Source organism: Psammomys obesus, unplaced genomic scaffold, assembly GCF_907164565.1.
Source record: "Psammomys obesus unplaced genomic scaffold, mPsaObe1.curated_primary_1811, whole genome shotgun sequence".
In the NCBI taxonomy this organism is placed as follows: domain Eukaryota; kingdom Metazoa; phylum Chordata; class Mammalia; order Rodentia; family Muridae; genus Psammomys; species Psammomys obesus.
This window is the reverse complement of record NW_026596040.1, coordinates 161,883-174,738: the sequence shown is the minus strand read 5'-3', so window position 1 is coordinate 174,738 and position 12,856 is coordinate 161,883. Positions and strand designations below refer to the sequence as shown.

The following is a 12,856-nucleotide window of genomic DNA, read 5'->3' as shown; positions in this document are numbered from 1 at the left end:
ACTTACTGCATGGATATCATCTACATAAAATCCACATCATCCCACAAAACCTAGGCTTAAATGTTCAAGATAACAGCGTCTCTACGATAAGAGTGTTGTCTCAGACAATAAAATTCTGGCTGGGGTGTGAGGTGGTCTGGCTTTACAGCCACGTGGGTTCTGCGTGGGAGCCTAAAGGCTTCCTCTGTTCCAACCGCCAGGGGGCGAAACACCCCGCTGCGGTCTGGCAGAGCAGCGCCGCCCACTCTGTTCTCTGTTCCCCCCCACGTGGGTCCGAATGGTTAGGCCCGCCGGGCAGGTAGCGCGCTTCCGCGGCGTCCCTCCACCCCCCCTCCCTTCCCCCATTGGTAGGAGCTGCGGGTCCGGGCGGAAGTGGGGCAGGCGGGCGGGAGCGAGGCGTCACCGTTGTATATTCATGAGGCGCGCGCAGCCCAGCATGTTAATGAGGCGGGGCGCGGCGGCCGGCTAAGAAGGCTGCTGGGCGGCGGCGGTGGTTGCTGGCTCGGGGCAGCCCGGCGCGGGCGGCGTAGACAAGGGGTCACTGGCCGGCGCTAACCAAGACATGGAGCCGTCCGGCGGGGGCCTAGGGCCCGGCCGCGGGACCCGGGACAAGAAGAAGGGTCGGAGCCCGGAGGAGCTGCCTGCGACGGGCGGCGACGGCGGCAAACCTAAGAAATTTGTGAGTGTCCCTCCCACCCTGCTCTCAGCCTGGCGGGGTGGCCGCCCTCTGGACTCCGGGCGACCCTCACTGCCCTCCGGAGTCGGCTGCCTGCTGCTGGGGAGCCGCCCCCGCGCCTCTTTTCCTGGTTTCGCTGGGTCCTGGGCTCCGCGGTCCCACGTTCTGCCCCTCCGGGACCTCGGACAGCCGGGGAGTCTCACCTGGCCCTCGCCTCGGCCACCTTGGAGCTTCCCTCGCTCTTCAGTCCGAGGGCTCTACGCTCCCAGCCCCGTGGCCCCGCGGGCTCTCAGCCCCACTTCCTTTCTTCTGCCTCTCGTACCTACCACACATCTTTTTATTTTTATTTATTTATTTTTAAATTTTTGGGTCCCCTGTAAGCTGTTCTGAGCCCATATTCTCTTCTCACTCATAGCCACTTCAGGGTATTCTCATTATTTAAAAGGCCGTTTCCTCCCTCACTAGTAATCCCTTTCACCTGCTAACTTTCCTCCCGCCCCGTCCCTTTCCAGGGCCCTCAGCCTGGTGTCACCCGGTAATGCTTCCCCTCAGGAATGTTACCTGACTTGAGTCTTGTCTTTCCTCCTCCTTTGGACGTTTGTCCTTGTGATTACGGGAATGGGTTCCTGCCTAGGTCCTGTGGTCATTGGGGCATGCGGTAATTGGCTTCCGTATTCCACAGAACTTGTTTCTTTTTGCCCTGTTGCTTATCACTTCAGAGGGTTAGAACTTCTCTCTATGCCCTTCATGACCCGAGATGGTGATTAAGCCTGCCTCTTGAGCAAGTTAGATTTCAAGTACAATAAGTTTATGAGTAATTTAATTGCATTTTATACACTTGAAAAAATAACCATTTCCCCAGCCAATCTTTCGCCATTTTCTGTGCCCCAAGGTTCCTGATATCCCTTTTCTTACACCTGTAGGACAGCATATTGGAAGTGCTGATTACTTCTACTGTCGGTGTTCATGTAACGAGATATTTTACTACCTGTTGCCTTTCCTAAATCCTCTTTCTTCTCTCTCCAGGGAGCTACTTGCCTCTTACTGTAAAAGCTCTGAAAGATACCAAGCAGTCAGAGAGGGAGCTTCTGCTTAACTCTTTGCTAGTTGTTAACTAGATACTTAGTTTACTCTTCCAGGTAACATAATAATCTCTTTGACCAACTAAATGCCTTGAATTCTTACCACCACCATCCCGCCCCACCCCCAAATATTCTGATCCAAGGCCACAAGTTTGGGAATTAAACTGATAAGTGATGGAAATGGGAGGAAAATGTTTGTTGACCTGGAGGGTTACGAGCACACTAAACTGAAGAGTGACTCATCTATTACTATTTCTAGCAAGACAAGGTGCTCCTGGTTTGTCCTTTCCAGTGACATACAGGGTGTCAGTAACTGTTTGATTTGGCAGGTACCTTTGTAGGAATAGGATCCCTGGTGACCAGAGCAGTATATTCCCAGGTTCGTTCTTTAAGCCTGGTAAGAATTGGCTCCCCCGCCCCCACCCCTCTAGTTTGAGAGCTTTCCTTCCACAATGTAAGTTTCTTCTTTTTCTGTATCTTTTTTGTTGATTTTGTTACCGTGGATACTGCTTGACCTTCTCTAGCCAAACTCTAGCTATTCTTGCAGCTTGGTAGTGACCTGTATGACTTGTCACTGTTTTTTAAGTTCTGTGTGTGCTTTTTATTTGACCTAACACTGTTTCGTAAATTGATGAAATCTACTTAAGTGTGTGGTGCTGTAAGGTGAGAAATCCCAGGAAACTCAACTTCTTTGCACCTGTTTTTTTTTTTTTTTTTTTTTTGTCACATCACAGTCTTGTGTGGCTGAATGGATTTGGCCCAGAATTGTTGATATTTGCTGTACAGGGGCTGGGGCTAAGTTCTCTTTTACCCTTATCCTAACTGGTATTAAAAACTAGGTATGGCAAGTAGTTGAGGATTGGAAGGTTTCCAGGAAAGTGGGCTGTGTCACTTCCTAGTTGCCAAATACAGTCTACCTTAAGGCAGGATAATATTCTTTCTCACTGCTCTTTTTATGAGAACTATGACAAGGAGCATTGCAATCCACCTCTCTTTGTCTCTGTGTATATAAGTGTGTTTGAGTGGGTGGAGTGGGGGAGATTGCTGGGGTGCTTTTGTTACCCAGGGCTCAGTTTTCTTGAACTGCTGGCTAAATCCAAACTCAAAGCTGTTTCGCCTACTCCACTTTCTCTGAAGTGCAGTATCCGCCAGAACGCCCATTCTGAGTGTGCTATGTAAGCCCTCTGGCTTGGACTAAGTGTGCTTGACGGTTCTCATTTGAGTCGCTTCAAGCTGCTGCTACCCTACCTTTCTGAGCAGGTTGTTTGCATTTGAAGGACTGCAGTTCATACCTTTCTGGCATATGCAGGTTTTAACTACAGACAGGCAGATGAGAAAATAGAGCTCATAAATTGCCCGAGATCTGCCCTTCACCCTCTGAGGCGGTTTGTGTGGAGAGCAAGTGTACTCTTAGTTTAAAAAGTGGATAGGGATCATCTTTTAAAGGCATGGCTGTTAGAAACGTTGATGTGAGTGACTGAAGCCAGGCGGCTTGGTTTTCCCCTTGGGTTCTTGATGGTTCTGCCTTCTGGGCCATGAGCATTTCCCTTTTGTAGCATCATTCCAGTTCCTGTTGGAATCCTTTCAAAGGAAGGAAAATAAAAATTCCGAGTGAACAGAGTGTTTCTGACTTTGCAGCAGCGACAAATGTGGGTGTCAAATACACTCATCTCTGAAATAGATGTAAAGAGAGTCAGTACAACCAGGGTGCTAGTGGCTGCAGACCATCCCTACATTTAGTAGATTACATGTCTTCTCACACAATGTTGAAATTAAGACATTTTAAGAACAGTGATTACTGATTCAATGAGGAGAGCAAGGAGAGTTGGTAAATGTTCCAGTACTTAAAAATTTTTTTAAAGCTGTTTTTATTTTTATGTTATGTGAATGAGTGTTTTGCCTGAAAGTGTGTATATGCACATATGTGCTTGGTGGTTAAGGAGGTCTGAAGATGGCACTGGATCCCTGGAGCCAGAGTTAAAGATAGTTGTGAACTGCCATGTGGGTACTAGAACCTGAACCTGGGTCCTCTGCAAGAGCAACGAGTGCTCCTGACCACACATCTATTTCTCCAGTTATCAAGAGCTGAAAATATTATGAACTGAAAATTGTTATAAAACCTAAGGAAGTAGTAATATTAGGAACAGTATAATTTCGATAAGCACATGGGCCAAAACAGACCTATTTTATATTCTGTTGATAGACTAGCCTTTTGTTGTCCTTCCTGGTCTGCACTGCAGTCTATAAATGGATTGCCAAGTTAGCTAGAGAAGAATTATATCTTCAGTGGAATGTAATAGAGACCCAGATAAGGTTGTATACCACATGCAATTCAGAAGAACAGGTTAAAATCATGTTTATTAACAAGATGTATGAGACATGGTAGAGAAACAAGGGGTTTGTATATGAAAGTGGTTCCTTTGCTTTGTGTCTGTTGAAAACATTCATAGTTACAGAAACCATTCTCATTTTGAAACTAATTTTATATTAAGAATTTTTCTTTATTGTGTTGAGCCCTCTGCTTTCAAGCCTTTGCCTGGCAGTAGTGGGGAAACAAGCATCTTAGCAAAGCAGCTGAGGTGTTTGCCTGTTACTATGCGATGACACTTCCCTCACAGCCACTGCTCGTCTGTTTTCGTCCTTATGCTCTTCTTGTAGCTGGTTTGAGCCTAGCCAGAGTTTTGGGCAACCAGGCAGTTGGAAACTATCAAGACTAAAATTTCTGAGCTGGTGGATCACTGGTACCACATACCTTTAATCCCAGGTAGGTGGATCTCTGAGGCAAGCCTGGTCTATGGAGTGAATTCCAGGACAGCCAGGGCTACAAAGAAACCCTGTTTCCAGGGCAGGGTAGGGGTTAGAGAGAATACTAAAATTTCTGGAAGCATAAATTGAAAAAAAAATACTGTAATCACTATAAAAACCTATTTTCTCTTAAAACAAAATAAATCCAGTTTTTAGAGTCATTAATACCTCATAAATGACATAAAAAGCTTACTGTGGAAAAAGACAAATATTGAAACCAATATTTTAATGAATTCCTCATTATAAAATGGTTAAGTCACTCTTTTTGTTTTGATATTTTACTTGTAGTCATTGTCATTATTATTATTATTATTATTATTATTATTATTATTATTATTATTATTATTATTATTGAGACAGGGTTTCTCTATGTAGCCTTGGCTGTTCTGGACTCATTTGTAGACCAGGCTGGCCTTGAGCTCTCAGAGATCCTCCTGCCGCTGCCTCCCAAGTGCTGGCATCATAGACATGTGCCACAGCACCCAGCTTCTATTCATTATTAAAGCTTGTTTTGAATGGTACCTTAAAACTTCAGAGCAGGGGCTGGTGAGATGGATCAGTGTGTAAAGACATTTGCTGCTAAGTCTCAAGATAGGTTTGATCTCCAGCATGCACATGGTGGAAGGAAAGAACTGACACTTCCACATGGGCAGCAATGTACACGTGTACACACACACACAATACAACACAACACACACACAAATATCAAATAAACAAATGTTAAAAGTATATTAAAAAATCTTTAGCACTGAAAGTTTAGAATTTCTAAACACTCAGTGTTTCAGTCACTTTTTGCAGTTTTATGTTGGAAACATTCAGGGGCTGAAAGGTAGAAGGTGGATAATTAAAGAAAAGGGAAGCAGAAATTTTGATTTCTATGTTTTCTTTGTTTAATAGTAACATGAGAAGGGACATAAAGGGAAAAGGTGCAGGAGTAAGAAGTTGGTTCTCTATTGCTTGGCTGGCGCTGTGACAATTAGGGAGTGTCATTTGCCTTTTAAAAATTGTTTGCTTCTTTTGACAGAATAGACAATACAGAGGACTATAATCATAACTGAATTAAAGAGCCATAGCTAGCTCACTAGCTTTTAGTTCTTGGAGACCTGGGATCCCAGCACTGCAGACCAGACTATACCAGAGTTGGGAGACCTGATAAAACTTGTGATACGACCGTCCTTAAATGGTGGCTTTCTAGTGAAGCTTTGGTGCTTCCTCAGTGTGACTGTAACTGTTGAGACCCTGACACTCTTGAATGTCTCCTGCCCTTTGTGTGTTTTCCTTGAGGAATCTCTTTAAGGTTTTGTTTGCTAAATTTCTGTCTTTGTTTTAGCTTAGGTATGAGTCTTTGAATATATGTGTTTTGCATATATTTTATTCTTCTTGTTGATTAGCTATTTAAATTTCTTAACAGTATATTTTGAAAAAAAAGGAGGGATGTTCCTTTTTTAAGAAGTCCCTTTCTTCCTACTTTTGCTCTTTGTATTATTTCAACATTTTGCTAAAAGTTCACTTATATTTTCTCTTTTCAATGTTTTGGTTCCACATATTGGTTTTGAATTGGAATCTTTTTCTATAGACAAGATGGGTCAGTTTTGAAACCTTTGAGATTCCATTTATCCTAGACGCCCTCCCCCCCCCCCGCCAACCTACCCACCCACCTACCAACCCAGTTAGATGATGCTAACTTCTGTTTTTCTGTTCTCAGTGTGCTACAGGTTGTATGTCAGTCTTCCAATGTATAAATATTAGTGAATGTTTAGAATTTTTACATGGGGATGTGATAGATTCACTCCAGGATAAAGAGTAATTATAACTGTGGCAATAATAACAGTTTGAGTGAATGCTTCCTGTGTGCCTAGCAATGTACTAAAAAGTTTTGGAGTCAGTGACTCATTAGTTACAACACTGGCCTTAAATAAAATACATACTATTATTTTCATTTTATAGGTGAATGGATTAAAATGCATTGAGATTGGGCTACCTGCTTAAGGACGTAGAAGTAGAAAGTGGCAGAGCTAGAATTCAAATCTAGATCTAGCAGATTGATTCATTACTTTGTAATATCAGCTCATATGTAATCAGTCTTTCACATCTGCTATGTTACAGTATTCACTTCTAGAAATTTCCTAGAAAATTTTAGTGGTATCCTTAGAGTACTTTGGTCATCTGTAGTCTATTAAAACTAGATTCTCCTAGAGTCTAATTAGTAGGAAAGTAGTACAGGGTTTAGATGTACAAAGTGCATTGGCTAAGTGCCTAAATGCTTTGTGCATTTAGTAATTTAGATTTTGAAGCAATTGGAAGAATCATAATTAAAACTACCTTAAACATGAAAAAATAGCTGTTATTGAGCATGCAAACCCCATCGTTCCCATCTCAGGAGTTAATTCAGTTGTGTAAAACATTTTTTTTTTAGAGTAACCTGATCTTTTTTTGTAAGACTGGCTTTAACTGCATCCTCTGTCAGGAGTTTCAGTTAAGTTGCTGAGGGCAGCAAGTAGTGGCGACAAATGGGGAGAAGAGGTGAAGCGAAGACCTAAGACCAAGACCATCTTTGTAATTAGTTTTTTTATGTTTAAATTTGATGTTTGGTATTCGTAAACACTTAACTATCCTGAAACTTAAGGATTTGAAATGACTACTAACTCTAGGGTCTCTTCTGAGTCTGAGAACTGCTGGCTTTGCTTTTTAGACCTGGCAGTTATTTGACTGAAGTTAATAATTAAGACATTGCCACAGAGATCCAAGTACACGGAACTATAATTTTCTGTATGATTGGTGGTAACAAGTAGAGAATAGACTTTCTCTTGTTTGCCTGTGTCCAAATACATCTACCTTGGATCCAAAAGCTAATCCTAAAGTCATGTGATTATTATATCAGATTTCAGCCTTAGTTTTTAAGAGATTATCATCTCAGCTATATATATACCCATCTAGGAGGAAAAGTTCTGCCCAAGCCTGTGAACATAAAATTTGTGTGCGTGGAAATGCTGCTGGGGAATCATATCTGTGGCGTTGTATATAGTAGTCAGGTACTTTACCATTGAGCTCTTCTTTGAGCCCAGCATAAACTTTAAATTGATGTTCAAATTTAAAGAATTAGGAAAATTAAATAGCAGTACTATATTGAGAGAAGAGCTAAGTTTCAGAATCTTGAGTGTTGCATGGGAAAAGACTCTTAAAATGATACAGTTTACCTAGCTCTTTGTTTTTTAAATAAAGGTTGTCCTGAACTGGTGATCTTTGCAGTCTACAGTCTGGAACTACATGAATTGCCGCTTGGTTGTGACACCACTACTGATGAGTCATGTGACTTTTGGACAGTCACTTCAGTGTGACATACATTATTTGTTGTCCACTCTCTCCAACCCCCTCTTTTAGCTCAGTTTCCTCACATTTTCTTGTGTACCCAAGAACCTAGAAGCTGTTTGCTTTGCTTCCCAGGTAGAGTACAAACTCCCTTGGTCTTTTCTTATAAAACCTGAGGGCTATTATGAATCATTCCTAAGGTCTGTGCCAGTGTGCCAGTGTCTTAGGTTCTGTAAATATCCCAGTGCAGTAATGGGCAGTGAGGGCTGTGGCTGGCCCTGGAAGGAAATCTGATTAGAAGAGAGGGAAGGAACTTTCTGAGGTGGGGAGGCTCAGGTGTGTAAATGTGCTGGCACTGTTAGAGGAGTCACAGAGATTGGTGGATCATTAGGATCATTAGGAAAACTAAAGACACTTTACTTGGCAGAGATTTTAGGTTCCCTTCCTATAAAAATTTATAGGAAAAAAAGGGCTGAAAATTAGCTTTTATAACATATGATACACATTGATATCAGTTTGGGGCCATATAATGTATGGTGATGACATTATGTAATCAGGATATGTAAGAACTCAGATTTGTGTTAAGGTCTAATTACTTTTATTTGTATGGGTATTTTACCCACATATGGGTGCTGAGAATTGAACCTTGGTCCTCTGGAAGAGCAATCAATACTCTTAACCTCTGAGACATCTGTTCAGCCGTTCAGCCCCCAGCAAATAATTTTTGCTGCCTTTGATGGTGTTTAGGTAGTTTAAAGTCTTTACCCACTCATAATGTACCTATCTTTTCAGAGATCATCTGTTCCTTTTTTTTTTTTTTAAGTTTTATTTATTATGTTTACAATGTTCTGTCTGCATGTACAACTGCATGCCTGAAGAGGGCATCAGATACCATTATAGAGGGTTGTGAGCTGCCATGTGGTTGCTGGGAATTGAACTCAAGACCTCTGGAAGAGCAGCCACTGCTCTTAACCTCTGAGCCATCTCTCCAGCTCTATCTGGTTCTTAAAGATGTGGCTTTTCAGCTGGATCTTAAGGCTGTATGAGCAAATTGTGGGCACAGTCAGATACACCTTTGTGAGAATGCCCAGTTGCTTTTTCTAAATGTTCTTTCTGACCATGAGCTGTCAGCTTTGGTTGCATGGTTATGGAAGTGTTCTTCACTTTCCTTGAATGCAAAAATATTTGTCTCCTTCTACAGTCTTACCTTCATCCAGCCAGCTTGAAAGGTTCCTCAGTGCCTTAGAGCTTCATAGCTTATGTTCTCTACAGCCTTTTCTGCATTTAATTTCAGTGTTAGATCTTGCATCAATGTTTTCCGCTCTTACAGTCTAATAAAAGAGATTGAGAATTCTGAAAACATTAGCTATCTCTTATCAAGTTCACTGAGCTAGAGAATGACTGACATAACTACCCCAATCAGGAGAGTACTATAAAGAAAAAATGATTACTGTCTCTGGAGATACTGTCTGATCTGAAGGAACATTATGTATGATTAAAAGTCTCTGAGTTATTTTACAAAGTGCAAGGCTGCTGACTTGTATCACTATAAATGAGAGGAGTATTTGAGCCAGTGCTCATCTAAAGTGAGTAAGTGCAAATTCCCGTGGTATTTGAATCTATTAATACTTTCATGGCTATAGAAAGGTTTACACAGACCACTAAAGAGGAGGAGAATAGTACTGCCGAATATGTCTGGGTCTCCATACTAAATGGTAATGGTCAGGATGTACTATTCTCTTTTTATTTTTTAAAATATTTAATGTGTCTGACTCTTTTGCCTGCTTGTATGTATGTGCAGTGCATGAGTGCCTGGTGCCCATGGAATTCAGAAGATGGCATTGAGTCTGCTGGAACTGGAGTTAAGGATAGTTGTGAGCTGCCATGGTGGGCACTGGGTTCTCTGCAAGAGCAGCAAGTGCTCTTAACCTTTGAGCCTTCTCTTTAGCCCCATACCATTCTTTCTTAACACAGACTAAGTCAGCTGTAGAATTTCTTTAGTTCCTTTATTTGGCCATAGAAGCTGATAGCTTTGGACTGTTGTAAAACTATTCTATTTTGTTGAACTTAGGGAGATATTTTTAGTTTTGTTTTTCTGTGAGATGTATATCAGGGCTCCTCACTTGCGGGGCTCTCTAATGATTTCTTGATCCTTGTATTTTTAAAGGGATGGGAGTTGGTCCTGGTTGGCAGCTCTTAGCCTCTGCTACAGCTTGCTCATTACATGTAGGCCGTGGGTGACGTCTGTTTCCTGTGATTGAAACCACAAGAAGAAGTGGTGAGAAACCGCTGTAGGATATGTATTATCGGGCAAGCAGCAGGCATTGGGTACCCCTTAAAGAGAGCAGTAGTAACCAATTACAGTCTTTAAGAGGCCCAAAGAGACCTTAGAAATGATTTGACCCAGTTTCCCTTTAAATGAGGAGGGCATGGAAGCTTAGGACTGTTTTGTTGGCCTTAATTAGATGAGGTAGGCTTTAGAATCCAGCTCTTCAGTATATTCTCTCACTTTGTGTTATTGCTCTTAAACTCTGCAAGTGTTCTTTGTCTGAATATTTACTAAGGTATACAAAAGAAGAGAAAGTATTGAACATTCTGAATATGGGAATTGGATGATGTTTTGCTTTAAATCCTGTGCTAATGAGTTTTTAAAAACTTCATACATTTTCAAAACATCAGTATCCAAGAAACCAGAGTTTCTGCTGTTTTGTTTTTATTTCACGTAATATATGAATATTCTAGTCACTATCTTAGCACAAATTTTGTATAGAATTACAATTTGATTTTATATCTTCTACTTTTATACTATAAACATTTCCATTGCTTCAAGCTTTAAAAAATTTTATTTGAAATGGAAATGCATTTTTATTATAAAAGCAATATGTAGCTTTTTCTAAAGGAATGTAGATAGGTATAAACATAGAGTAAAACAATCGCTTTAGGTTTTTTGTTTTGTTTTTGAGATAGGGTTTCTTTGTGTAGCCTTGGCTGAACTGAGCTCCATCTGTAGACCAGGGTGTTCTCAAGCTCAGAGATCCCCTCCTCTGCATCCTGAGTGCTGGGATTCAAGGTGTGTGCCACCACTGCTGGCTTCCCTTTGTTTTTTAGAAATTGAAGTTAAAGTAGAAACAGAGAGAAATGCATGTTTTTTGCAAATCTTTGGGGCCTAAGTAAGTACTCTGGCATGAAATTGTGTATGTGATTGTATCATAACATAGTTCAACATAGTTTGCTTTCTAGAAGGATCAGAATGACTAACTTTGGCTTGCATTTCTGGTGAACCGTCAGGAGAATTAAAATCATCACTGTGCTCCCTACTCTCCAAGATTTCTCTTAAAATCTTGTTCTCAGTTTATAAAAAGCTAGAAAATGTATGCTGCAGTTTCATTAGCTCACGTCTGGCTTTTTGAGTGGCAATGTAATTTTTGGGTTATGTACTCTATTATCAGATGATTATTTTTGAGTGTTTGATGATGTGAGGAGAAAAAGGGTGCAACTTATTTGAATTAAAAGGAATTGGGGGTAGGATTTAAAACAAGTCTTCATGCTTGGTGTCTGTATGTAGAAGTGATAGCAGCTGTAGAAACTTCCTGTCTGTTGGGCCTTGGGTGTGTCATATGTGTCTACCCGGAGGAGAAGATGTCCTGCTGCTCACATCACAAGGGAGGAGGGCAGAGTTGCTACGGTGATTGAGAAACAGCATTCCTGAGTCACTGACTCTTTCTAAATGAATAGTCAACACCCCTTTTTTAAAGGAGCAATGACAATCTTTCCTGAACTCAGAGAGGCCCAATAAGAAAATGAGGAAGAACAAGCATAGTATTTGGAACTTGAGAAATATATTGAAACTTTGGAAAAAATCCTCTAACATTATGTGTTTTCTGTATATGTGTTCAAGTTTTATCAGAACCTTAAGGTGTTTGAAAAGGAGGAAGCTTTGTATACAGCTGTGTGCAAGTGACAGGATATTCATCCATGGCTTTCACCTGCATCCCTCAGCAGTGAGGATGGGCTTGTTTGCCAGATACTTGCTTTCCCAGCTTTGAGCACTTTGTCTATTGACAGTTTTCCAGACCCAGGAGTGTCCTATAGTGTAAGGTGTGAGACTGTAGACTTGCAAGAGGAACACGGAGTCCCCAGCCTGGCTTCCACCTGTGTTTCTGTGCTGGAATAGTGGAACTGGAGTCCCACTTGTTTCTTCTTGTTTCCAGGCCATCAACCATCTATGAAGCGTGTTAGCCATCCCAGTGCTTGAAGATGAGCTGAACTGGAGGCAAGAAGTTACTCTTTCTTTTCCCTCAGAGTTGCCTCCTTGGTCACTAGAGAAAGAAATATTTTTAATCTATTAACAAACAAACCCTGATACTTAGGAAGTGTTCCAGTTTGAGAGGCTTTGAGCTCGGAGTCTTCCTACCTGGACATCCAAGCTCTAGGACTGTTAAGTGTATCCCATGCCTGCTTCACAGTTGGCTCAGAGCTTTGTATTTGTAGTCTGTATTTTTCAATTCCAAACTTTTAGATTTTCTTTTCTCTGGGGTATCCTCTTCTTTTTTGAGGTGAGTGTTGCAACTCTGCACCATTGCCATTTAGGCTAATAGGTACCAATAACTGTGACATCAGAATATGTTTTTTCTGTGAATGGAGATGCAATCTCAATTCATTTGCCATCCTCCTTGGGCCTTGATGGAAAATAGAAGGGAAAGTTACTTATATTTAAAGTTACTCACTGTTTTTTCTCTCTCCAGTTCTGACTGACTTCTATGTAACAAGAGGGAAGTGAAGAAGGGAGTCCAGCCATTTTCTGTGGTTTTGTCAATCATGTGTTATTTAATTCTTACAAAACACTTTGATTCTTATCATTTTACTTTATTTATTTTTCATCACCAGTCTGATGAGACAGTATAATCCTAAGGGTAGGAATACTACAACTGATAGATTTCTTCTTCTTCTTCTTCTTCTTCTTCTTCTTCTTCTTCTTCTTCTT

The 12,856-nt window shown here is 41.2% G+C and overlaps 1 protein-coding gene across 2 annotated transcripts in view; it reads left to right on the top strand.

Annotated features, from left to right (window-relative positions):
• Positions 1 to 454: 454 nt before the first annotated feature.
• Positions 455 to 12,856, top strand: part of Diaph1 (diaphanous related formin 1) — a 94,603-nt gene continuing 82,201 nt past the window's right edge. The window contains exon 1 of one of the 2 annotated variants that reach the window (XM_055622539.1): positions 455 to 679. In XM_055622539.1, the coding sequence (XP_055478514.1) occupies positions 563 to 679 (117 nt within the window). In that variant the 5' untranslated portion in view covers positions 455 to 562. The remainder of the gene's footprint in view (positions 680 to 12,856) is intronic. The other variant, XM_055622538.1, reaches the window with a different exon arrangement.